Source organism: Cryptotermes secundus, unplaced genomic scaffold (genome assembly GCF_002891405.2).
Source record: "Cryptotermes secundus unplaced genomic scaffold, Csec_1.0 scaffold349, whole genome shotgun sequence".
In the NCBI taxonomy this organism is placed as follows: domain Eukaryota; kingdom Metazoa; phylum Arthropoda; class Insecta; order Blattodea; family Kalotermitidae; genus Cryptotermes; species Cryptotermes secundus.
The window spans coordinates 171,038-198,919 of NW_019739217.1; the positions used below are offsets into that span (position 1 = coordinate 171,038).

Genomic DNA, 27,882 nt, shown 5'->3' on the forward strand with positions numbered 1-27,882 from the left:
CGCGGTGACGTAACGCGCAACGCTAACGTAACCGTAATCAACGTCCTACTGTGACGTGGCACTCATTACGCCACAGGCAAGCACTGCAGCTATATAAGTGGATGCACAGTGCGTATCGATCAGTTCAGTTCTATTGTGGATACCAGCGAGTTCTACTGTAGCAGTCGGCGACTTCAGTTGTACTAGGAGTTGTACTAGGAGTTGTACTAAGAGTTGTACTATTGAGTTGTACTAGTCAGTTGTACTGAGTTGTAAAGCAACAGTCGCCGCAGTCAGTTGTATTGTGGCATTTGGAGTGTACTATTTGTGATACTGCAGATAGCAGTAATCGTCAGATTGTAATTTGGGTGATTGTAAGAGCGAGTGTGAAATAAAATTCGCTACATCGAATACATCGAGAATTTATTTGTCGCGATATACGCCCGATACGCGACAACTGGTGTCAGAAGTGGGATCAGTAACGCAAAACACGTTACATTTTTCTGGTGCTGGAGTGTCTGGAGTTGACACGTGGAGTGCAACGTGTGTATGTATGATTCAGGGCAAGGTTTGGTTAGTTAAAGTAGCGTGAAGTGTTCTCTTGAAGACAAAAGATTCGTGTACTGGAAGAGCTCGCTCCTGAGTCACTACATCGGTCCTTGCTATCACAGACATACAGCGCGTACTACACAAGAGCACGTGTTCACCAACAGTGAAACACCTGAGACATTATTCCAAGTTCCCAGAGTGGAAAAAATGAATGCAAATTTTAAGTTATAAATTAATTTGCAAAATGTAAATCTTAGCCATTAGTTCCTTCGAGAAGAGGTACCCTCAATCACTGGGTCCATCGGAAAGAAGTAATCTTAATCATTGGATCCATCAAAAAGAAGTAACCTCAATCATTGGGTCCATCGGAAAGAAGTAATCTCAACACTGGGTCCATCGGAAAGAAGGTACTTCAATCATTGGGTCCATCGGAAAGAAGTAACCTCAATCATTGGGTCCATCGGAAAGAAGTAATCTAAATCACTGGGTCCATCGGAAAGAAGTAACCTCAATCATTGGGTCCATCGGAAAGAAGTAATCTAAATCACTGGGTCCATCGGGAAGAAGTAATTTCGATCATTGGGTCCATCGGAAAGAAGTAATCTCAATCATTGGGTCCATCGGAAAGAAGTAATCTAAATCATTGGGCCCATCGGAAAGAAGTAACCTCAATCACTGGGTTCATCGGAAAGAAGTAACCTCAATAACTGAGTCCATCGGAAAGAAGGAATCTCAGTCACTGGGTCCATCAAAACGAAGTAACCTCAATCACTGGGTACATGAATTGAGAGCGACTCTTTCTAACGTAGGCAATACAGCAGGTGACCCGTGCCATTTCTCCTGAACATGCGTACAAACAGATGAAGTTTGTGTGCGGCTCCGAGTACTGGAGAATGGAGAAAGTAAGGAAACCCGGTAGTACGATCGGCACAGCCCTGCTAACTTATTCCCTTCGCTATATGCATCTCGCTCTCTCCCTATGTACACCGACTTACCTCCGCTGCTCTGGTCTCCCGAATCCGGTTGAGTGCCACTGTCCGAGGTTGTCAACCCCTGAATTCCACCCTTACGCATTATTCACAAGCGACAAGCTGGTTTTGCAGCCCCTTCGCCTGTTTCGTAACACAAGAAATTAGCATAAGAGTGATCGTGTCCCTGATATGCCGGGGGCAGGTGTTGCAGGTAGAAAAAATATTCGTTATTAGCTCCAGTCGCAACGGCCAACATGAATTATACATTGGAGAGACCGGACCTAGACACTCGTGTCCTGGGTTCGCTTCCTTGCACCAATGCTTTCAGGTTATCAAGCCAGTGATTGTGAACAGTCCCATAGAAATGCATTGCCTCTGTCTTCAGGTTGGAAGTAGCCAGCAAGAAGCAGGCATCAGGCACAGAAAGTTACATAAAGTAAGCCCCATAAAGAGGACGCCTGCTCTGGATTTCAGGTTATTTCTGCAGTTATTTTACTGTATTATGGTACGTGACGCCGTGTACGTAATTATTAATTAGGAATATTTCGGCGCAGATTTAGAACTCTTTTTTCAGGGAAAAATGTCAATATTCTACAAACTATTCCCTTGAGTCCTATTGGGTCGCTTAGAGCTCCCTCTACCTATACCTTCTACAATACGATCTGGTTAGGTGCCCCAGATGGGGCTAAACACCAAAGCAAGACACACTTAATGGACCGCCTGTCGTAACGTGACTCAGACACCCTCGCTCTGGAGATCGGCTTAATTTTCTACCTGAAGATGGATGCAGCAGTTTCTTCCCCTAAGAGAATACACGGCGTCACCAGTCGGAACATTTGTGTTTCATAAAGTCAGGGAGTTCTTTGACCAGTTGAGTCACTATCAGCTTCTCAATAAGGGCTCTTCTGTGAAGTTAACTGAGAACATTTCAACAGCGACTTCAGCAACCAGCTCATTACGCGGGCCACGGACAATGTAAACTAAGCTTAACACTTGGTAACTATATGTACCACCTGCTTTAATGACTGTGCATTTAGCTCCACACAGTGTAGACTTGATTCGGGAGGTACTAGGTTCCAATCTCTAAAGCCATTCCAGCTATCTTTTCTTCAGATTTTCGTGATGTTCCTCAGTCTCCTCCAGGCAAAAGTCTGGGTAGTAGATCGTATTTTAATGTACCGTTTCCTTCCATATCCTCTCCTATTCATCATTCATTAATCATCTTAACATTCCAAATGTTCAGCGGAGTAATATCCCCTGACAATACCAGCAACATCGTCTTGGTAACCGATACACAATGTGTCTACTGTGAAGTAGGAACTCAGTTTTTAGGTTGTTTTCCTTATTTTCAGAAAAATAAAAGGAGGTTTATGAGAACACATTGCTGTCTGTCTGTGTTCCCTCCTGATTTTTTTAGGTTCATGAGACTTATGAGATCATCCTGCTGTCTGTGTCTCCCTTCCATGTTTCTTCTACGCGGTCCGTGCTGCATCGAAGGAAAATAGGCCATTGTTGCCTCCCAAAACTTCCAGCTAAATAGTTTCCTTGCTTGGGTGGGTTCGGGAGTTAAATGGGTTGATTGAGTTCTCTGAACTTCACGCCATATCAGGAGAGCAGTTGCAAGAAGTAAGAAATTCTGATACAGAAGCTATGAGCCCTGTGTCCCGTAGTTTGAGGCTACGCTACAAGCGTAAGGGCCAGTGCTTGCAGTGACAGCGAGTAGCCTTGTTAGCTACGTATTTCAGTAAGCAAACTGTACACATTCCCGTGAAGGTCAAACGTTACGGTTGGGTACATTTGTCTGCCTCTTTCCGAGGAAACTTCAGCATCCTCATCGTGTTGATATTATTGCTACAATTAGCAAACTGCGTCCTTATTCCACGTACCCCTGCAAAAAAGTCGGGTCAGGGAAAGAATGAACACAGACTTCCCCGTATCCGCCTCTCCAACATCTATTTGAAATCTGCGTGTCTACCTCCACTCACCGCCTCAGTTTATATATCCTGATTTCAGTTTATTCTCTCTATTCGCCTTCTGGTTTCGCTACTGAACATTTATTGTCTTCATACTCTATCCTGAAGATGGGGACGGCGGATTGCTCCGAAACGTTATTAAATGTAATTAGGAGTAACATCCAAGGAGATAATTGTCTTCTCCATTAAAAACTATCAAGCTTAACCCATCCGTGAGCCAGCCGACTCCAATCAACATAGCACAACCTTCCTAATATTATCCGCAATGTATTCCTATATTTTTAAGTAATTTTGTTTTGGTTTCAGCTGGCCCTACTCTAAATTTTTGTTTGCATTTTTGTCTTCGCCCCTACCTTATGCATAATATATCCTGAAAAGAAAAAGCACAAAGCAAAGAAAATAATAATACTTCTTACTTCTAAATAAGAAGCCTAAATAAGGAGCAAACAAACATGAAAATGCGAGGTGCCCAGTTCTGTAACACATGTAAATCTATACCTTAGAGAATTCTTTTATTCGGGCAATGTTTTTTATTCCGTGCTTATACCTTTGTAGAATTAAGTCCCATCCGAGCAAATCTCTTATTATTATGTCTATATTTCACCAAATGGTATATTTGTTATCGATATAAGATGAAAACATACAGTAATTATCTAATTCTGTAGAGCTGAGAAGATCCATTTTAATATTATCTTCCCAACTATGCTTAGGCTATTGCACTCTCTATTTATTTATGGATCTGTGGTCTGACAGATCACTGATGATGATTATGATGATGATGATGATGATGATTTGACAAAAATTCTATATGTTTTTCTATTCTCCCCATTCGTGCTACAATCCCTGTCCATCTCGTCCTCCTTGACATGATCATTCTAACTATACTTGGCGAAGAGTACAAATTATGAAGCTCCTCATTATGCAGTTTTCTCCAACCTCCTGTCGGTCAAAATATTCTCCTCAACACCCCGTTCTCAAGTACCCTCAGTCTATGTTCCTCTCTTAATGTCAGAGACCAAGTTTCGCACCCATCCAAGTTCCGCTACCAAAGAGTTATTTATTAAGTATAAGTACACAACACACAGCGCATAGGAAACATCTAACCATAAGCCTATACAACCTCAAGCTGACATCTCCCATCTTCGGGATGAATTAACAAGGAGGAGCCTAACATTTTACTTCAAATGTTTTAAATTTTAAATATTTTAACATTGACGTTTTAACTTGAGGGCAATTTCGGATGGAATGTGAGAGTTGAACGTGCATTCAATAATCCTAGCAAGTGTTGTGCTTTTACACATCGACATATTGTAGCAGCGTCCAGGCAGCATATATACTGTGTACATTTAAACAACGACAGTGTTTTCATGATTGTACTATGTGCCTCTGATGATGGTTTTATTAAACCGAAACATGTAAGGCAAAAGTGATAAAGAAGTGACCTAAAAAATTGTTACACTCGACGGACTTTCTATTGACTTTGACTTTGTAAAGAAAATAACAAAGACAAGACATACTAGTGAAGGAGAAATAAATTGTTCCTGTGCTTAATTAATTAAGCATTATGCAATGAAGACGTATGGGGAGTGAAGGTATAGCTCCACCATTCCTGACCTCGGCACTAGATGAAGGTAAGTGGTCGCTTCACGTCGCGGCCGCTTTAATGGCTAGTAGCAATAGAATATGAGGCTGAGTGGGCCCCAAAATCGGTCTGGGCGCTATGGAGAGCAGAAAACCATACTAGTTTTATAAATGTCTGGATTGTCTTACACTTTTCGTGTTGCTAGAGCAAGTGAGAGCATGTAGCATGCAGTAACCTTCATGCTGGCAGAATGTGATCCATTTGGACGGCAATTCCACCGTGTGAGGACCGTCAGCAGAACCGGATATCCGCCGGATACAGCAGTGTTGCGCCAGCACGTGACAAGCAGCTGCCATTTCCGGTTTAGAAACTGAACGCCCACAATCTGGAAGTCGTTGAAGCGTAGAAGAAATTCAACACTCCACTTGCTGGTGGTAACCCCTCACACCAATTGGCCAACTCCACTATTAGTTGCTGAGTTAGACTAGAAATCCCGAACACTGGTCGCTATCCTATGCCGGTTAAATCCAGGACACACCCTCTCATCCTTATTCTTTAAGATTCATTTCTCCCATTTATGTCTAGGTCTTCCTAGTGAAAATTTTCCTCAGGCGTTTCGTCTGCATATATTTCTCTTCTCTCCCATGCGTGCTATGCACCCAGCCCCATATATTTTCGCTAATATTTGGTGAGGAGCACGAATTACGAAGCTCCCCATCGCGTAATTCTTTCTTTACTTGAATCACTTCATATGTTGTCCAGCCCTATAATAACTAGAAATGGAGTTCGGCAAGGGGATTCCCTAGCCTGCCTTTTGTTCAATATAGCATTAGAGAAGGTGGTTAGAGATGCAGGCATCAACACAAGGGGAACTATATTCTATAAGTCAGTTCAAATTGTGGCATTTGCAGATGATATTGATATAATTGGTAGAATACAAACATCTATGAAAGAAGCTTTTCTTAATTTGGAGAGAGCAGTAAAACAGATGAATCTACAAATTAACCAAAATAAAACAAAGTACATGTGGGTAACCAAGAAAGGCTGTGCTAATGGACCTGCATATATTGAAATTGGTTCATGTAAACTTGAGGTTGTGTGTAGTTTTACTTACTTTGGATCAGAAGTTAACTGTAAAAATTACATCAGTGATGAAATAAAATAGCGTGTACTTGCGGCAAATAAAGGTCTCCATGGCCTTATGAAACACCTGAAATCCCAACTAATACCCAGGAAAACCAAAACTTATAAGATCAGTGCTATCTTGTGCCTCTGAGACCTGGCCGCTTTCAAGATCGGATGAAAGACTGTTAAGTATACTTGAAAGGAGGATCCTGAGATATATCTTTGGACCAGTGGAAGAAAATGGAATATGGAGGAAGAGGTATAACCATGAGCTATACAAACTGTTTAATGAACCAGACATTATTGGATTTATAAAGGTGAAAAGGCTTGAATGGGCTGAACAAACAATACGTGCCGGCGAGAATAGAACCATCAAGAAAATACGTAATACTAAACCAGCAGGAAATAGGAAAGTGGGAAGACCAAGATTTAGATGGGAAAAATGTGTGTGGCACGACATAAGAATTTTGGGTGTAAAGAACTGGAGGAATGTAGCATCGAATGGAGAAGAATGGCGAGCAATCCTGAGGAAGGCGAGGGCTCACAAAGGGCCTTCGTGCCAGTGATGATGATGATGATGATGATGATGATGATGATGATGATGATGATGATGATGATGAATCACTTCATCTTTCCTCGGTCCGAATATTCTCATCAGCGCCCTGTTCTCAAACACCCTCAGTCTATTTTCCCCCCTTAATGTCAGAGATCAAGTTTCACACCCATACAGAACCAGAGGCAAAATTAGTTTTGTATATTCTGACTTTAATGTTTCTAGACAGCAGAGAAGACAAAAGGTTCTGGACTGAATGGCAGTAAAGCATTACCCGAGTTCAGTCTCCTCTTGATTTCCTCCTGAAATAAAGTCTTGCCTTGTTATTGTCCTCCCCAAGTCAGGATAGCCATGGGATCAGAGCTTGACGGGCCGGGATTCGATTCCCGGCAGAGGAAAAGGATATTCTCTTCTCCACAACGTTCATACCTGTGCTGGGGCCCACCCAGCCTCCCATTCAATGGATACCATGGGGTCTGTTTATCCGAGAGTGAAACTGACCGCCCACCCGTCTCCACTTAGTGGCATGGTCAAGAAAGTTGGAGCTATACCTCCGCTCCTCCATATGTCTCCATGGCATTGTGTTTAATTAAATAAACACAGGGACAAATTCCCGTAACATTTTACTGTTGTTCCCAAACGTCTGAAATTCTGGACCTCCACATTTGACGGCATTTCAATTTGCGGGGCCCTAGACGCGGTGCGTAACAGTGGCTTATGTGACCTGACGAGTAGCAAGTATTGCGCCGAGAGAGGGGCAGTACCATCTACAGGACAACACAAGCAACGATGCCAGGAGACTGCAATCCAAAGAAAAATAGTCGTTTCTTTCTCTTGTTTCACGTTGCCCCTGCTTCCCATTCTCAACCCTGATCCGTACAGCTGTGTTATCAATGGGAGTAATTTGCCCTTCCCCTCCGTGTCTACCGGGCTGTGTAGGCCCCGCTGGGCCTCTCTGGGTCCCGGTGGGAAGGATAAAAACTTTGGTCCCTAGCGGGAAACGATCCCCTGCCGCTGAACCCCAGGAAGTCTCTCTCATGGATTGTTACGCCTCGTTTCACACAAAACAACAGTTTATCCATTACAATAACAGTGGTAACTATATATACCACCTGCTTTAAAACTAAAAAACCCTGCATGCTTATCACACAGTGTTTAATTGTCCTGCATGAGTCTCACAATGTACGGTGATTACTTCCATAAACAGAATCAATAATTTTTAAATACTATTTTGGTATAATTCATATTCTAAAATGTTAATGCAATGGAGGTGTCTGATTTATACTGTTCAAAAAAAGACAGTTAAGGATGGGCGGGTCATGCAGCACGTTTGCCTGAGATTACAAATATATATGCAATATAAGTAAAATTAGTATTAAATTCCAGTAAGTGTAACAGTGTAGTTTTAATAATGAAATGAAGGCTCTGCATGTTTCGGCCAGTGATGGTCACCATCAGAAGGCAGCCAGCACTTCAAAGAAAATGCTTTGCGTGTTGTCTTGCAATGGTTGAAACACTAGTATTTAAAATAAGTTTCGCTGGAAACAATAGAATTTTTGATTGATTGGTACCTTGCTGTGAAGCCTAGTGGTGATGTTCCTTCATGGTTTGTCGTCTGTATTGTGTTCGTCCGCTCTGTGTGGTTTAACCCCGTCTATAGTCACGCGTACTACACGGGACAATAATTCAAAAACTGGTGTTTTAACCCTTACAAGACGAAACATGTACGTTACACATGTGACGCATTTCTTCTGAGGAGTTGAGCGCCTTCCGATGAGGGCCATCACTGGCCCAAACATGCAAAACCTTCATTCCATTGTTACACATTTTGGAAATTAATCCTCATTTTATTAAGGCATAGGATGTATCGAAAGCAGTGTCTGTCATGAAAACGTGTACAACATTTCAGTCCAAAATCCGAAATTAAAATGACAGTTTGGGAGACCAAGATGTTGACGGCATAATAATATTAAAATTGTATCTCAGATAAACAGGATGGGAGGTTATCAGCTGCACAGGAAAGAGCATTTAAATTGGATACGAATCAATTGAGGACCAAAAGCAACGTACGCCTACTTACATACTTTAAAAAGGAGAGTTGCAGACTTCGATAGATCCTGAACTAAACGGAAAGAACAGTCTTCAAATTTCTCAACGTCGGAACACGCCTTCAGAACACGAACAAAATTTTCGGGTTCCATAAAAGGAAGAGCAAATTTGCGACTACCAGCATTCGCATACTAATCGACTGATCGATCCAGTGATACTCGCACAATAATATGTATTTAATACTCAGACTATGTTCATTCCTCGATCAATCGACGGTCACTGCGCGTGCGCACCGACGAGGTTGAGTAATGTTGGTCAGCCATTCTGCAATCTTTAACAAAGCTCGTAGCTTTTCGTCACATTTTGGAAATTTTTAATAAAATATGTGACATTATGGAGCCCTCCAGTGAAAAACGAAGCAAATACTAAAAAAAAATGGGATCATTATCCGCGAATCTCTAATCAACGGCGTTTCATGGGCCCAATTAAACACGATTAATGAATGTTTTTTTCATGGCGTGACGTATTTCGGTTTTAATGACCACTTCACACTGTACACGTCTCTGCACGTTGCACTGGTAATATTGAGCCGGGTTCCAGGGAACCCATAGGGATTTCATGGCAAAGGGTTCTTCTCCTCACGACACACACACACACACACAGACCCTCCTCTTAACGTATTAGACAGCGGTTCAGTGTACGAGTGGCCTAAGTCTTATTCTGCGATGTGCATTGCTTCAACAAGCACACGGTCTGTAGCCAACCAAGGTTCTCACAATCGGGATGTAGTTTCTGGATTGTGATACCGTGTAGTCTGGCAAGTAGGTGGGTATCGGCATTTCAGCATCCCCTTGTGTGTCACACGAAATGGGACAGTCTATACAACAATAGTTGTATAGACACTATTGTGTCAACATTTGTTTTTATTAGCTGTTGGTGGTACCGCTACATGTTTCGACCCCTTTCTTGGGTAATCTTCATGCGTTCAAGAATACTGTTACTAGTTCTTGAATTGCCTCATTGGTCAATATGAAATCATATTGTACGTATTTGTACGATTTGAGGTTTTCACGGCGGTGACTATGATGAAAGCAGTCTTCTGGGATGTGACGCCGTGTAGATATAGTGTTAACCGGCGTTTCGGAGGAACGTATCGCCTCCATCTTCAGGGTAGAAGACAAGAATAAATCCGCGAGCGAACCAACGTAAGCAGGTGCAACAGTCAAGAATGATTGAGTTATACCTCTTCTCCCCCCATACTCTTCATGGCATAGTGCTTAATTAACTAAGACAGGGACAGCTTTACCTTTCCTTACCCAGTCTCCTATAATTTCTATGCCTGCACTTTATGTGTGTTACAAGCGTAATATATTTTTCCGTTCCGTAAGTCGCTTTTGCATGAAGGCATGCCAGTGAGCTGATTGCTCTCACAAGCTGGAGCACAAAAGGTCTCGCCAGGTAAGAGACGGGGCAGCAAAAACCGTGATGAACTGCTTCTTCATTAATGTATATATCTACTCCTCCTTTATACGCGGGTACAGTTCGGGACATAAAACTTCGAAAGTCTCAATCCTGAGGACAAGCCGGTTGCATACTGATGAAGGCATCCCGCAGTGCCCGCGGTAAGTAGTTCTTCCTATCTGTGCCCTTTCACGGAGACGGCCATTACTACGCAACGGCTCGGTCACTAGATCATCCAACTCTCGGGTTTTTGCGCGATACATGGTTCCGCGTCGTGTTCTATACGGTCCGTGTATTATAAATGGAGAGCAAGCGATAGGTTCTTCCCAGAACTTCTTGCTTATGTTACATAAATTAATTCCACTCTTATCACAATGCTACGACGTCTCGTGGAAGCTGTACTGACAGCTGAAGCTAGTCTTCAGACTAATCCTGTCTTTACCCTTACAAGAAGGACGAGAGGGAAAGAATGGGAACCATAGAAATTAGTTACGTAATTCTATGTAATGTGACTATAGACGGCGTTTGGATTGGTAATCGGATTTATTAGACTCTTTGACACAGTGCGTAACTACGCTTTGTAGTTCACAATCACAGCTTCACCGCTGTTGCTTAGTATCGGCTTCCAACGGCTGACGTTCCGCCTTCCTCTGGGTTTCCGAACTATCCCCGTGCCTCAGCTACCAGCTTCTAACAGCAACAGCTCACAATAAGTGAGCTTCAGCAGTCCTCTAACTCACTCACCAACCAACCACTCCTCACTTCACTAACTCAGCTCCTCCCAAACTCTCTGCGTATAACTACTCAGCACCGACCGCGTAGAAAACATTGTTCCTTTGTTGCAGTATAGTTGTTGCGGCAGAAACATACTCGTTTGCGAAGCCGTTACTTAGCAACGGCTGCTGGAAAGTTGCTTATTTCGCGGTCGCTTCTTAGCAACGAGTCTAATTGCCACAGTACTACTTCTCCGACGACTTTCTCTTTTCTTTTAACTTTCCCTTTCTCTGGTAGTTTTTCAGTGGATCATCTGACTATTCTTTCGGTGTCCAGACTATGTAACGTCGGATGGTAAGATGACAGAGGAATGGTGAATAGGAAACCACCTATAATGAAGTGGCCTTGGCCTAATCCAGGTGATATATCCCTGCATTTCTAGAGGAACTGAGAAAACCCACGAAAGTTTTACTCAGGAGAGATCATTGTTCGGGACGAGACTCCACCATTGGACCTGCCGAATACGGATCCCACTCTAAATATGCAGTCTCTTAGGCAGGCCGCACACCGGCATGCGTCAAGACATGTAACAGTCGAGACACAATGTCTGTGACATGAAGCAAAGAAAGCAGCACAGTTGAAACGAATGAGATTATGAAAACCGCCGCACACCGGTCTGAGTCATGATGCTGACGTAAGCTTCATGCTGACCAATCACGAATGAAGCAAGACTGTGTCTTTTGTCTCATGTCTTGATGCTTGTCTTGACGCAGTTGTTGTGAGGTCGCCCTATAGAGGTCTCCTGTGGTTTTGATCTGTTACAAAAATCGGTGGAACTAGGTTCCAATCCAGTTCAGTCACACTTTACAGTTCACTGCCCCACACACACACACACACACAAACACACAAAGTCTTTTCCAGCCCGCAGGGTCTTTACTAATGTTGCCTTGTAACGGCTTCTAACAATGGTTATTTCTCTGCTTCTCGGACTGTAAACATTGGCCAATAGAAGGAGAAGAGCAGAGAGAGTTTACAGTGATTGTATGGGCACTAACTATAAGTTGTATACACTGCACTGTGATCTGCAGCTCGGATATGTAGGATCTGAGGTACTCACACCGGTGGTTATGGAGAGTTCGTCTTCTAGGGATATAACGCCGTGTAGTCCGTTGACAGTCAATCTATTTTTCTAATAGATCAATGACTACGAAAATTGTGATACAAGCTGGAAGGTCGCGGGTTCGATTCCTGACGAGGACATTGGATATCTCAATTTACCTAATGTTTCCAACCGCACTACGGCCCTAGGGTCGACTCAGCCTCTAACAGAAATGAGAACCAGAAATCTTCCTGTGGGTAAAGGGCGGCCGGCTCGTAAGGCTGACCTCACCGCCACCGTTGAGCCGATTGTCTGGAAAACGTGAGAGCTTCGACGTCTCACAAGCTCATGAGCCTCCAAGATCTGTTATAGGGATAGCTTTTCCCTTTTCTTTCACCTTCAACAGTTTTGCATCATGCTGCCATCTGTTATAGGATTCCATCAATCATGAGGGTGGTTGACGGCTTGTTGCGCTGACAGAGAGAGACAGTTATAAGATTGCGATGGTGTGAGACCTTGCTCTTGAATTTGTCGTAACGTATAGATACACACACCAGCCGTGCTTTCTGCGACTTCGCAAACACTGCGCAAAATTTCTTCATCCCCAAATATTCGCTACAAATAATAAAATTACTTAACTAATTAAAATCGTCACTATTATTAGAAACATTCAAGGAGGATGAGACAGACTGGGAATAGAGTAGGGAGGAAAGATCATACTGAAGTTAAATAGGAAACTTGAAAGAAATGAACCACTAAGAAGAACTATTCATATATGGAAGAATGATATATTCAAATGGATCTTGAATTAACAGGACGTGGGATTTTGGACTGGATGAATCGGGCTCAGGAAAGGGATCGGTCGTGGACGCTTGTGAACACGATAATGAGCCTTCGGCTTCAAAAAAAAAAAAAAAAGAAACAAAGACGCTGGAACCTTTTTGAGTACTAGAGCGAGTATTGGGGGTTTGAAGAAGGACTCATCTCCGTTCACTTAGATAGTTATTGTCACGTGAGGGAGTGACTCTCGACGGAGTTTTGAATTAGAGGTTGTATTTATTGACCGCTTCAGCACACTAATCGTGACTACAGTTAACTGTAGCGCCATCGCTGACCTTCACACTTTACAAATTACTACAGCAGTCTGCAGTGTCTTCACTAGTCGTTTCCCGGGCACGGTTTCTAACAGTGCAGATTCTTCGGCTTCCGCAGTCACCACACTTCCGGCTGGTCGCCTTCTCACAACTCAACTAAGCGCTAAGCTTGTCCCATTGGTAAAATCTTCTATTGCTGTGGTTCAACTTTTCAACTTTACCGCACCGTTACGTAGCCACGACCGTGGCGGGACCACAAAAAACGCCCCTTCCAACATTTCCTCTATTGTTGTACTCCAGTCGTTTCCGAGGGAATCTGTTTGTGAAGGCATCACCCAGCAACGGTCACGCAACGGTCTACAAGAATCCAGTCCGCACCTCACAGGAAACATATTACGTCACCGCCATAAAACCCAACAGGTTAATGCTGTTCGAGGAAATAATCCGTGCTTTTTATGAGAATCACACAGAACACACGGATACACTGTGTGGCCAGAATGCAATGTTTTATTGTGTTAAAGAGTGTGGTACATACAGTGACCACTGGGCTTCAATGAATTTACCACAAGCTAAGGAAAGGGGAGCAGATGTTGGGGGGGGGGGTTGCAAAATTAGGAACATTATCCTTACATATCCGTTCCTATTTACACTCTTGTTTCATGCTAAAAACATTATTTTTAACTTGGATCTGAATTCCAGAACCCTGAAGTTTGAGACACGAGCTTCGTTCGAAACGTTGGTACCTGTCTAGCAAAAACTGCACGGCGTCAGATCCCAGAAGAATATAATGTTAATTTCTTGAATGTTAAGACATCTGTGTACTTCCATAAGCTTATAACCAAGTCTTGCACAAAAGCCCCCGAGACATAACAAAGCGAACGTGAGAAAAATGTGTATGATAAGGAAAGCATTGTGCGATACCATGGCCCGAGTTCCCAGATGCAACAGACAAGCGTCCTGTACCGAAGGGCCGTTCTTTTACCCCATGCACCTACTATAAGCTGGATCAAGGGGGGGGGGGATTTTAAATGGCCCAACCCCACTTTTATACTTGTTCCATTCTTGTCTTGACGTTATTTGCAACCCATACAGTTATACTTGCTCTAGTTCCGGACCAGTTCAGAAACTCCCCCCGTCTTTAACCCACCCCACACCCCATTCTCTCCCCTATCTCCTTACCCTCACTTATTTTCCTTGTGAAATCATCCCTCTTTCTTCATTCTATAACGTCGTTTTCATTATATTCCCTTCTGAGCGGAAGAGTGTTACTGGCACTGCGCATTGCGGAGGCCAGGTGTAAGTTGTTTGGTGCATCCATCGATGTGGATATTTATCCGAGACATTTTATGGCTTATAACCTCATTGGCACGCTCTGCAGGCCACAATTCCTAGATATAATCTTAAATCCAGGCCGCGCAATTGTAAGTTTGGGTGATCCAAGCTTGGAGACTTGTACGCTGGTATAGAACACAAACTAAGCATCGCGGACGGATGCTAAAATCACTAAGCCATGAAGACGTATGGGAAAATAGAAGTATAGCTCCACGCAGTATCTGAACACCAGCAATAGATGGTGGTGGTCAACTTCACGGTCTGGCCGTTTTGCGTCGGAGGAAAGGCGCCACACTGTACGGGGGAATATGAAGTTGGGTGAGCCCCAGAAACTGTGTGGATTCTGAGGAGGGGAAGAGAGTTTCTCGCCCCTGTGGGGAATAGAGATCCTGTCCTCCAGTTTTTAGCATAGTCACTGTGCTGTGAAATTCTCAGGCTTATGTAACTCTGTAAAAGCTAAAGCTATCCCTGTAACATGCCTTGGAGCCTCATAGGGTTGTCAGACGTCTATGCTCTCATATTTTCTAGACAATCGGCTCACAGATGACGGTGAGGCTGTCAGCCTCACGCGCCTGCCGCCCTTTACCCTCCAGAAAGACTTCTGGTACTCATTTATGTTAGAGGCTGAGTCGACTCCAGGGTCATATTGCGGCTGGAAGGATTAGGTCAATTTAAAAATCCGGTGATCTCATCGGGAATCTAAACCGCGACCTTCCGGGGTGATGAGATTTATATGAATTGTACAAATGCGTTCTGTGCGCAAATTGCACAGTTTCTTAATATTAAACTGGGTGGTACGTGTGCTTACCACTGTGGTTTGAAGGGTTAACAGGAGGCCAATTACTGTAGATCGCATCTGTAAAATTATTGTGATGCTGATGATGACAAAGGAGATATTGCCTTGTGAGGGTGAGGTGGATAATGATGCGCCATTAAACAACATTCACATTCCGCAACCTGTCACTCACCACTCTTAAGAGAGCATTGATGAGCAGGTTCACTCAGCGGTGTCCTTACCAGCCAATGCTGAAACCGATATAGACGCACACTCGTATTCAAAGTAGCCTTAACGATGTCACAGTGTTTGAGCACATCGCAATGACGATTTGTGAAAGTAGCATAAAGTTCCGGCCACTTTAACTCAGTACAGTTGCACACAGCCCCACACTCGGTCTGGACGATGTGACGAAAAGAGAAAACTGTCTTGCCTTTGCCGGGAATCGAACTGCGGTTCCTAATTCATTGAGCCAGTATCCTAGTCACTGTATTGACTGAGCTATCCCAATCATAACACAGCATTAAGTTTAGCGACGGGCTGGACGGCCGAGGTTCAATTCCCGGCAGGTGAAACAGATTTCTCTCTTCTCCACGTCGTCCACACCGGCTCCGGGGTCCATCCAGCCTTATTTCCAATGGGTACGNCTCGTGGTTCAGAACATGGCCCGGAACCCGGCCACATTGACACATTTCTTTTAGGTCTCCCTGTAGTTAAACGACTAGTTAATACGTCAAGTTAGGCCACGACCGCTTCCCATCAGAGTCAGAGACTTAACATCGCCCTTGAATAAGCCACAAACACCTAACTAAACTGAGACAGCTATGCTGCTGGTCTCGTGGAAGGGCCTCCACTTGTCAGTGCGTTAAGTACGCTGTATTACCGACAGAGTCAATGTCGTGTAACGAACTCAGCCACTGTGGAACATGGCATTGAAGAATTTGAATTGGGCACGGTGACGTATGGACACATGCGCAATGCCGTTACAGGAAACCTGTTCTGCCTCTCTGTTTTGGCAAGTATTTACACAGCGGCCTTCTGGGATCCAGGGGTGAATCGAAGAGCCTAGTGACAGGCCTGCCACTATTTCTCAATCGGCAAGGAAGGTAATTTTTGTTTTAAGGAGCGATGTCTCACACTGTCTGCGCCAGAATCCCCTTCTCTCACTTTTAGAGGAAAGTAAGAAATTCAACATTCAAAATAATATTCAGGAATTTAAATCCTACATCGCAGAAAACACTATATATCTTCCTTGATATAACTCCGTGTAGTCCCTTGAAATTCCACCTATTTTTTTCCCGAAGGAAGTTTTCGCCTCCCATCATCAGGTTCGAAGAATAATCCAAGGAACCGAGCCGTTGCCTAGCAATTATATGGGGGATTTTTAAAGACACGTTGCCTAGCAGCGACAAGGGGTCACATAGACTGATGGAAGGGATTTATGAAGTGGGCCGTTGAGAAGGGCTCAGCTGTCATGGTATACATATCAAATTTCATACAGACTGGTTCAGGCATTCACAAATTGTTAAAGGAGAGATACACATATATACAGACAGCATTGTGATCGCATAAGCCTATTTTTAATTCTTTTTAAAAACAAGGCAAGTAGGCTAACAATCGGAAAAAGTAAATGTATTCTGGTGTTTAATTAATTAAACGCTATTCCATGAATAATTGCGATGAAGTGGAGGTACAGCTCCACCATTCTTGATCTCGGCACAGAATGGAGGTAAGTGGGTCAGCTTCACTTCCCGGCCGCTTTACCCCAGGGAAAGAGTCCCCTGTGCCCCATTGGATAGGATGTTAGGTGGGACCCAGAGTCGGTCTAGATGCTGTGAAGAAAATAATAGAAATATTCCTAGACAGTGTGACCCACAGCTTAGTCACTATAGCGACTGAGCTATCCCGGATCTAGTGTTATTGCACAGTTACTAGTCGAAATTCAAAATATTCCTTCACACGTTACTAACGGTAAACATAACCAACACTTTGAAAATCTCTTCTTGACAAAATGAAGCTATGCCCTCCTAAGAAGAATTATGACTGTCATTAGTTAGTGACTTACAGTTTGTGCACCCGACGACAATCCAGCAAATCAGCAGCTCCTGACAACACACTCCATATCGCTGTAACGCGCGGAGATCACTTTCTCTGCTTCGGACTTGTCTGCTGGCCTACCTGCCAATGGTTGCCCGTGCCCTTGAAGCAAACACCGTCGGCGCAGTCGGGGCACAGAAGGTTGCAGGGAGGGGGAACGAACCGGTGCGGCTCCTAGACAGAGATAGATAATCGGGTTTTTGTCCAATCGAGACCTAGCCATAACGCATAGACAATACAGCAAGTTGTGCCTAGGGACTTCTTCAGGGAGAATCAGAAACCTTTCGACGTAATTCTATTGTTTGCTTAATCTATGAAAGACGCCCGACTTAACCCTTCCTAAATAGAACAGTAACAAAAAATTAATATAAACTGGCGAAAGTACCAGTTCTTCGTCCGGGACGTGGTTGCTGTTATTGTCAGATCACACAAATTAAATACGGTAAGAAAAAACTTTGCCGGTCACGGTAGCCGAGCGGTCTAAGGCATGCACTGTCTTCGCTCGCTCGGAAACCGAGATCATGGCTTCGAATCCCACTCAGGGCATGGATGTTTGTGTGCGTTTTTCTGTGTTTGTCTACCGGTAGAGGCCTTGCGACGAACTGATCACTCGCCCAAGGAGTGTAAGATCTAGTAAACCGAAGTGAAACGGAGAGTTTCATGGAGGTAGGCCTAGGCCCAAATTGGGGCTGTAGCGCCACAGGAAAAGAAAGAGAAAACTTTGGGCAGAGAACAGAGAAATTTAATTTAGTCGTGTAATTATACTGTCACGTGTTTCATTGAATAAGACGCGGGTTTGGATTGGCGAATCGGTTTATCGGATCATCACTAGTCGTAAATACAATTAGTTCTTACACTCTCGAGATTACTGTAACTATAGCACATGTGACGTCACACACTAAGTCTTATGATTCTGCTTCTGGCCACACTGCTGTTCCCTTGGAACTTCGGAACTGAAGTGAAGTCAACTCCCATTCCGGTATTATCTCATATCCCCTCGGCATGGACCACGCATAGAAAACACAGTTCTACTGTTGTGTAGAGCAAACCACACAGAAAACGAGACATGTGATAACTATCTCGCCAGCTCATTGGTGCGTTGACTGTTGCCTAGCAACGAGCTATAAACAGTCATCCCATTGTTGCGTTACCTTAAGCGATAAGATGTCTATCCCGCCGTTACCTAGCTATGTACTTTATATTATTGAGGAAATTGGGCAACAGGATTCGAATCGCATTCAAAACACTATAAGCAATGCTTGAATATCGCTTTAGATGCCGTCCATACCGTGCAGAGTGGTAATATTATACAATTAGTTTCATAATATCTTCGAATGTTCTCTATTAGTTTCGGGAGAGAAAACGAGGAAAAGAATCGGATTCTTTTGAGCTCTTAAACTTTGATACGGCGCCTGACTACACTTTACATGTCACTGTTACACGCACACTAGCGTCCCCTCTCATGTCTTTACTAGCCGTTGTTTGGTGGTGGCTTCCAATGGCGGATGTTCCCCCTTCCTCTGGGTTCCCGAACAGTCACCGGTCTCAGCTAACAGCTTCTAACAGCAACAGCTCACTGTCAACCAACGTTTCGGAAGACACTGATCCTCCATCTTCAGAGTTGAAGGTTGCAAAGAATTGCTTATATTCGCGACCCTGAAGTTATAGGAGATATATTCCTCCGAAACGTCGCTTAACTCATCAGAGTGCACAGCATTATATAACACAGAGCTCTCCATTAACACTGTAAGTACGAAGGTGACCTAACATGACGGAAGCCGCAGAAGCGCATGTGAGAGCCAGTCACGGCTGCGCGCTTGTGTTTCCGTAATGGCTGAAGATATTTGTGAAGTGCACACTGAAGCCGAAACACTTTGGGTAACGATGTGTTAGTTCGAGCAGCTTGACTAAGCGGTACAGCTCCCTACTCATTATTCGGGAGGTTCTTTGTTCGAATCTTGACTCGAACACAGGATACCCTGAATAAGGCTTTCGGTGGGTGTCTTCAGTCACTACAGGATAATTCTGGGATACTGTACCGCGATGAGGTCAAGAGCGCTTGCTTCCAATTAGCGAGTCGTCCTGCCACTGCAGTCCACGTGCCCATCTGCGTTGCTTCGAAACTGCTGGACGGCGCTTCCGTACGGCCACGCGAAACATCTTAAGCCCTCTCAAATCCTGGGATCGTGGCTTCGAATCCCACTTGAGACATGCATGTCTGCCCGCTTTTCTTCTGTGTTCGTTTTGTCTTTTGCCGGTAGCAGCCTTGCGACGTGGCTGATCCCCCTACCAAAGAGTCCTACTGACTGTCTATGAGGTTCATAATTACAGATTAATTCTAATGGGAACAGGCCAGAGCGTAATCGAGCGATATACAATAAGAAGATTGGATAATAATGAAAATGGAGTGGGGATTATGTGGAGTAAAAAGTTGGCCTAATTTGGGGCACTCTTTCCGAATTTGGGTGAATGGACAGAGGGAAACCACGAGAAACCTCAGTAAGGGTTATCGGTGTGTCGGCCGAGATTCGAATCGGGCCAGCGTTACCGACTGAACCAGCGTGCTCAGTATACTCAGCCTTGATTAAAGCTTTGTTCCAGGTCTGGCCATATTGTAGCGTGGATTGCTATGCAGTGACTGCGAGATGGGCAAATATGCCGGAGCAGTTCCTATGGAATGGCTTGGTAAACACGTTCCCGCTGCAACGGATACGCATGCAACAATAGAGGTAGTGTTGGAAATTGGAATGGAGTCACCGTTCAGAGAGGAGTTGAGCACAGAAGCAGAGGAATAACCATTGTTAGAAGACATTACCAGGAAACTATATACACGTGACAATATTATATAGCTAATACCCTGGTTTATGAATGTATTCAGGCCATATATTGTAAAAGAAGTATGAAGTAAGTTTAAATTTGTAAGTACTGACAATAGACTAACCGATACAGGCTATGACTGATAAATGACAGACCAGACCTCTCATCAGAGAGGGCGCCCCAAATGGACAGGACAGTAACTTTCATATAAAGAAAAAAGCATCTTGTCATGAGTTCCAGCTGGGGCTCGACATCAAGACAGACAGACGGACCGACCGTCAGTGGTAATATGACTTTGACTTTGACTTGATGAATGTATTCAAAATGTAGATATTAGTCCACCTGCCAGACATGTCTGTTAGAGTTCCTTCATATTCAGTGTCTACCTGTTTATTTCTTACACAGATGTAAAAATACATTAATATTATGAAATACTCGTAAAATATACTTCAAGTTAAGGTCTTCTGTATTGTGACACAGTACAATCCTTGTGGGTGGATTCCGACGTTTCGGAACGTTTCGCAGCCTATATCTTCAGGGTTAATATGTGTCGGTTTCCCATAATTCTTATCCTCTTCGAATTGTAAGTGTCTTCAATAGAGTCATTACACCTTTACAATGTTCACGTAAGCGAACTCCCTCTGTGTCACGCAGCGCGAATTCATTTACTTGTTATTTGCTTAACGAGCCTCTAAACCCATAGCAAATAACATCAAACATTGGATGACAGTGAACTGGAAAGGATTTGGAATGAAGTGGCTGTCACATAATTTAAGTTACTGTTTCGTTACTGAAGGAAACCTCGGTCAGGTTAGTCGATGTTCCTGCCGAAATTCGAACCGGGTCCCTCTGGAGTCAGACTGTGACATAGCTCAGGCAGTTAGTAGCCGGCTTCCCACCGCAGCGGCTCGGGTTCGATCCCATGTCAGGTCATGTGAGATTTTTAAGTGGCACTGGGGAAGGTTTGCCCCGAGTAATTTCGTTTCCCCTGCCAATTCTCATCCCACCGACTGCTCCATACTCATATATCAATTATCATCTGGGGCTGGTACAGTTGACCAGTTAGTAGCCAAAGTACCAAGTGGACTCATTCTCAACCCATCCCAAGAAATTAAAACTAAACTATCTCTTGAGCCAACGTAAGGCACTAATCCTAAGACTTTCCAAGTGTAGACTGAAGAAAACCATGAGAAACCTGAGTCCGAATAGTCGGTACCACTACCAAGATTCGAAATGGGCACCCCCCGGAGTCGAAATAAAGGCACTATCCTAAGAATATTCCTGGAGAGACTGAAGACAACTATGAAAAAAAGACAGGATAATGTGTCCTGGCTAAGATTCGACATGCGTCTCAACAAATACCGGTTTAGCATCCAAGAAATAAAAATCTTAGAGACAATGTAGACGTTGTTACGATATGCATAGATTTCCTAACTGTTTCTTATACATGGACACCAAGAGGGGATACATGTGCGCCCATGGATTCCTATTTCATAAAGGCAGGATCCCCCTCCCCCCACTTCCCAGTAATACTGAATACGGTCTACAACGGTGGGGTCCTAACCAGGTGACGCAAGGAAACGGTTATCTGCACCTTCAGATGGCCTTTGGTGAATTGTATGCGGCCGGGAGCAGCAGCACAAGGTGCGCGCGCACGCGTGGAAGTTTGTCGAGCACAAATCAAGTCATTGTTGTACCTGAAGGAGGGACAACTTTAAGGCAATCAGTTCTGGCATCTGCTGATATCACAAAGAAGCGTGTCCCTTGTCCTGCCATGAGCACATGACGGAAAAGCAAAGGGCGCTCACTTTCCCTTGCTCTTCCAAGTTGCGGCCCCGCGGTAGCGCAGTTGGTTGAGGCACTATGCTACAACGCGGAAGGTCGCGGGTTACATTCCCGATGAGGTCATTATAATCCTTCGCCGCACTACGTCCCTGGGGTCGACTCAGCCTCTAACAGAAATGAGCAACAGGAATTTTCCTGGGGGTGGGAGGGTAAAGGGCGGCCGGGGAGTAAGGCTGACAACCTTACTGCCAACTGTGAGCTGAATGTCTAGAAAATATGGGAACCTCGACGTCTCAACCCTCCACGGTATGTTACAGGGAAAGCTTTACCTTATTTTACCGTGAAGGCGTATTGGGTAGTGGAGTTAGAGAACAATGACTCATTAGATTTGGCACTAGACGAAGCCCCGAGGAAGTGGTAACCTTTCTATATGAATTTGCCTAGGCCCCAGAGCCAGTCTACACATTGCGGAGAAGAAAAATTTTGCTCCTCCCGAGAATCGAACACGCAGTCCTTTGCCATCCAGCCGCAGTGTAGGCATTGTACCAACCGAGCTATGGGTGCTCAAGATATTATTCTGGCCTACTAAAATGTCCTATAGTCCAGTTTAAAGTAGAACAACAAGAGCGGACACTTTGTGCGAAGCATTGCAAGTGTTTCCGCTTGGATACCGAGCGTGAGTCGCTAATGTTATCGAAGGCGCGGGGGTGATATTTTTAACAGAAGTTGGAGAGGAAAATTAAACTCATTTTATACTCAATGCACATTTTCGATTGGTCTTACAGGTTTCTAGATAGTTAAAGAAAAGCTTACGAAAGTACGCCAGAATCATTGCATTGAGCAGAGAAGAAAAACGCCGCATTGTAATATAGAAAATTAAAGTTACTGTCAAGGGTGACGCCATGATACAGACCTACAGGTCTGGGACGATCAGTAGAAATATTCTCAAATAGCTTGAACATAAATCTGGAAGCAAAGTTTCTGTCTACAACTCCCGACGTGTATATCTGGTGCAATTTTGACAAATCTTCGTCGTTCTATAAAAATAACCGTATAAAGAGCGACGAGTCCTTTGTCACCACGGCATGGCGCGTCCTCAGGTTGTGGAAGGAGGAGACAGCTTCCAAATATGGAGTGTAAACAGGTAAAATTGTCCTTGTGCTTAACCAATTAAGCACTATTCCATGAAGGCGTAGGGAGTGGATGTATTGATCCACATTCTCTTGCACCCGCCACTAGCTAGAGGTGAGTGGTCAGCTTCACGCCTCGGCCGCTCAACCCCAGGGCAAAGACTTATTGGACAGGAAGCTGGGTGGATCACAGAGCCGGTCTGGACGACTTGCAGAAGAGAAAATTCTTGACCCTACCTGGACTCAAACTCAGAGCCCTCGGTCGTCCAGCGCGTAGCCAGTAGCTTTACCTTCTCCTACATATGGAAGGTAGCTGAAAATATGTTGAATAAGCAGTGGCGGACAGCCGACAAGGGACAGTCTTCCAGCTTAGGGGCTGGGCGTGGGACTAACAACTCGTCACTGTAAACCAGGCATGTCAAACTCAACTTGTACAGAGGGCCACCTCAGCCCTATAAATAATAGTCCAGGGCCGCACTTCAAAATAGAAGTATACATTAGATTTTGATACAACGAAATTTAATTCTATTTATTATTTAGGAATAATTTCAATATAATTACCTGAAGTCACATATCTTACAGTTATAAAAAGCAAGAGAATGCCATTTTTGACAAGTATCAAACAGCTTTTCAATATGTAAAAAGAGAGCTTACACAAGAAATTATGTTAGAAATAGCAAAACATTGAATTTCCTGCAGCCTGCTAATTTATGTCTGCGTGAGACTTCTTGTCTTCTGGTCTGTTGGAAAATTTTCTTCATAAAAAATATTTCTACTAAGATTTTAATATCAATTAGCTCTAAAAGTTGAGGGGCCGCACTTTGTGGCTATGGGGGCTGCATGTTTGACACGGCTGCTGTAAACTGTAACCTTGTTTTGAAACGTCACATCGGGGCCCCGCACTTGGACACATCCTTCATCATCACCAGTAATCTGTCAGACGACAGGTCCACAGTCTCTTCCAAAACAGTTCCTCCACTTAATGCGATCTAGAGCTATNCATAAAAAATATTTCTACTAAGATTTTAATATCAATTAGCTCTAAAAGTTGAGGGGCCGCACTTTGTGGCTATGGGGGATGCATGTTTGACACGGCTGCTGTAAACTGTAACCTTGTTTTGAAACGTCACATCGGGGCCCCGCACTTGGACACATCCTTCATCATCACCAGTAATCTGTCAGACGACAGGTCCACAGTCTCTTCCAAAACAGTTCCTCCACTTAATGCGATCTAGAGCTATCTCCTTCAAATGAAAATACCCTCTTCTGTCCCCAAGGTCATCCAGCATCTTCTTACGTCTTCTTCCTCGTCTTCTTGTCACTTCTATCCGCCCCTCTATCTTTCCTTCAGTAACTTCTTTNTGCGTAAAACATGACCAATCCAATTAGCCTTCCGTTTTCTTATTTCATGTAGGATATTCCTCTGCTCACTGACTCTAATTAACACTTCTTCATTTCTCACATAATCGGTCCAACTGATCTTCTCCATCCTTCTCCAACACCACATTTCGAAACTTTCCAGATGTTTCTGATCTGCTGCCCTAAGTGTCCATGTTTCAGCCCCATACAGAGCTAGCTCCAAATGTAGCATTTCACTAGTTTCTTCCTAAAATTTAAGCCCAATTTGCTGGCAAAAAGATTCTTCTTCTTGCTAAATGCAGCTTTTGCCATGCCAATCCTGGATTTAATTTCACTAGTAAGCTAAGGAAAATGTACGTACAGAGTAATAGGTGGGTGAATGATATTAAAACAAATCTTAGATAGGATGCGATGGTGTGGAATGGATTGATTTGGATAGGGACCAGCGGAGGGCTCTTGTGAACACGCTAATAAACCTTCGAGTTCCATAAAATGCTGGGACGTTCTTGAGTAACTACACGACCGGCGGTTCCTCGAGAAAGGCGCAGCTCCGTGGAGTTATAACTGCAGTATCTGAGAGCTTTGAGTTCGATTTTTTCAGACATGCGCCCCAGTTTTGTATGGTCAGCCACGTCTCCGATCCTCGCTTGCATGTCGTCATAGCATCGTGGCCGCCGGTCCCACGGTCGCGCCTCAAGACCTGTCTCTCCTTGTTCGCGGAGCAGGTGATACAGATCTAATTGTCTGGTGATCGGAAAGCAGCAATTCCGAGATTCCCACACGCGCACCCTTGTGCTGTCCGGTGGTGCACTCCCCTTCTTAGAACCAAACAGGTTTTCCATCGACAGCCCCCGAAAGTAACAAACACTTATCTACCTTCTCGCATTACATAAGCAGATCACTGTCGTTTTATAATGTAACGCCGTATAGTGTGGTAAATATTTACCGACGCTTCTGGGAAATGTGAGGCTTCCGCTTTCAGGTGTAGAACGGTCATATTTGTATTTGGGAGGTGATTGGTTCGAATCCCGGAGGGAACAACATGACTAAACATTTTTTTAATTTTCTTTAGTAATTTGAGGAAAATGCTTGGATATTACAGAGACTGAGCCATACCGGTTTCCTTCCAAATATCTTCCGATTCATCATTTCGAATACATACACTCAAAACAATTCTCACATCCTGACACAAAACACGGATCACCATGTCTTCCAAAAATAACAAACTGAAAGGCGTCAGAACCCATAAGACAGCAAAGACCACGAGAGCATCAAGTCTCTCGTAATTCATCGTACTCAGGAAGATGAGTCTCATCACTGAATAAATTTATCGTTTCGTGGTTTTACTCAGTCAATACAGGCAAATGAATGGACGTCACCTTACCAAAGAAATCTTAATTTTATTTCTTATTCAAAGAGCCGAGATATTGACGGGCTATGGGGCTGGACAGCCCGAGTTCGATTCCAAGTAAGGGCGAGATTATTCTCTTCTCCGCATTGTCCAGATCACCTCTGGGGTTCCCACCCATCCACCTATCTCCTTCCTCTAGTTCTTTCCACAGGGGATAAGGCGGCCGAGGTGTGAAGCTAACCACTTATCTCCATCCAGGAACGAGGTTAAGAAAGCATGGAGTTGCTTCCGTTGCCCCACGCGGCTTGACGAGGACTGGAGCACCTTGAGCTGTCCTCTCTCGGAACGAAATGGACAGCAGAGAGAGGCGGCCGAAGGAAAGAGCAGAAGAGTAGGTTTAAAGGGAACGTCGTGGGATATGCGAGGGACAATTTACTTTGGTGGACGAACAGAGTGTTATTCTATGAGAAAGTTCCCAGGTTGCATTCGTTCGTCCTTCTGATAAGAGCAGTGTGGCAGTGAGGACGTTGGGACGGTTACACGCGGCGGGATTCGAGTCTCTGAATTAATGTCCAATTCAATAATTTGGTGGCCTTTACAGGAGAGGGGTTTAATTCTGACGAAGCTGCATGAGATGCACGGAGTAGCAACTTGGGAGCCCTCTCACAGTTTGCTTGGAGAGTCGGAGGAAAATCAAGAAAACCTGTGTTGCAGGTAACGAATACAGAGTGAATTAAAAATGTTGTAGCTAATTTTGCGTGTGTTTATCAAAGTAACAGTCTCGCGCTGGCGACAAGTGATGCTGGTCCCCTATGGGACCACACCTGAGGGCCCCGCATCCTGCTACGTCTAAAGAAATCTCGCCCCTAGAGTACGGCAAATAAACGTCGCTTGGTGTAGAGGTGCATTCAGTGTTCCGAAGGATATGACGGATTCTTGGGGGTTTCGCAGTCATGTTTTCAGTACACTCCGTTGGCTCCATAAGGGGGGGGGGCCGCGAGCACCGAAACCTGCATATAATATGACATGTGAATCCGTTTCTAGATAACGGCTTGTTGGAACACGTTTCCACAGCAACGAATACGACCGAATAAGCAATTCATTGCATAGAGAAGCGTTGATTCCTAGGTAACGCATAGAGAAACAAACGTTTCCGTTGCAGTGGGTAGGTAAAGGCTGTTCACATGGAAACGAACCGGTCAAAACACAGTAACGGCTAGGAACGCGATGTTGAAGGAGGTGACTTCTACACGGTTCGCCGAAGCATTAGAACAGGAGAGTTTGTCAGACGAATGATTCCGTGTGGAGGCGGGGTCGAATACTTCCACCGTAGCCCTGCTTATAGTAGGAGGCGACGAAAGGGGGAGGCTCGAATCTGAGACAGTAAAATATGGTAGCAAGTCCTAATGGAATCGGACCCGTAATGGCTCCGCTGGCTAGGGCCAGCAGCAATTTTAAGCGACAGACCCGTCCTCTGGTCAGAGATGGCTCCCCACGTCAACAAAACCTGCAACTGTCTGACAGTAATAAAAATCTGTTCGTAAGCCCCGGATTGGTGCTTTATTCCAAGACAGGCTGACCGAATGGTCTGCGGTCGTAACATGAGACTCGATGCGACTTGATTGCGGAGGTTAAGAGAAGACTGGAGGCCATACGCCAGCACAAGAACCAGACAACAGTGGGAGCGCCGTCATCCAGGAGTTCAATGTGTGAGCTGTTGTAATCAAGTGAAACTCTAACAGACGCCTAATGAATCCAATCAATCAAATTTAGAACTCACAGTATCTGTCACGCGTCCCCCCACACGTGACTATATATATATGCGGATGTTGGGTATATGATCCTCCACTCTCTCCATACACCACTTGGGCGAATTTGTCTTCCCGTTACTGGGATGGATTTATAATCACGGCGGATTTAATGGCAGTAATATGAAATGTAGGTTTGTAAAAATCTGGTCGGAAATCCTGAAGAAAAGAGACAAATAGGGAGACCTAGACATAGAAAGTTAAAGCCATTCGTGTAACAGGCTGTAGAGGCAAATGGGGTTCTGAGACGTCGAGGCTCTCACATTTTGTAGACAATCT

The 27,882-nt window shown here is 44.3% G+C and overlaps 1 protein-coding gene across 5 annotated transcripts in view; it reads right to left on the reverse strand.

Annotated features, from left to right (window-relative positions):
- The window catches only part of LOC111871707, a 157,054-nt gene extending 139,609 nt beyond the window's left edge, over nucleotides 1-17,445 (reverse strand). For 3 of the 5 annotated variants that reach the window (XM_023864977.2, XM_033754364.1, XM_023864981.2), the window contains exons 1-2: nucleotides 17,322-17,445; nucleotides 5,243-5,439 (exon numbers count right to left, since the gene is read on the reverse strand). In XM_023864977.2, coding sequence (XP_023720745.2) covers nucleotides 5,243-5,410 — 168 coding nt within the window. In that variant the 5' untranslated portion in view covers nucleotides 5,411-5,439; nucleotides 17,322-17,445. Of the gene's footprint in view, nucleotides 1-5,242; nucleotides 5,440-17,321 lie in introns of those variants that run through there. The other 2 variants (XM_023864979.2, XM_033754365.1) reach the window with 2 other exon arrangements.
- Between the last annotated feature and the right edge of the window lie 10,437 nt (nucleotides 17,446-27,882).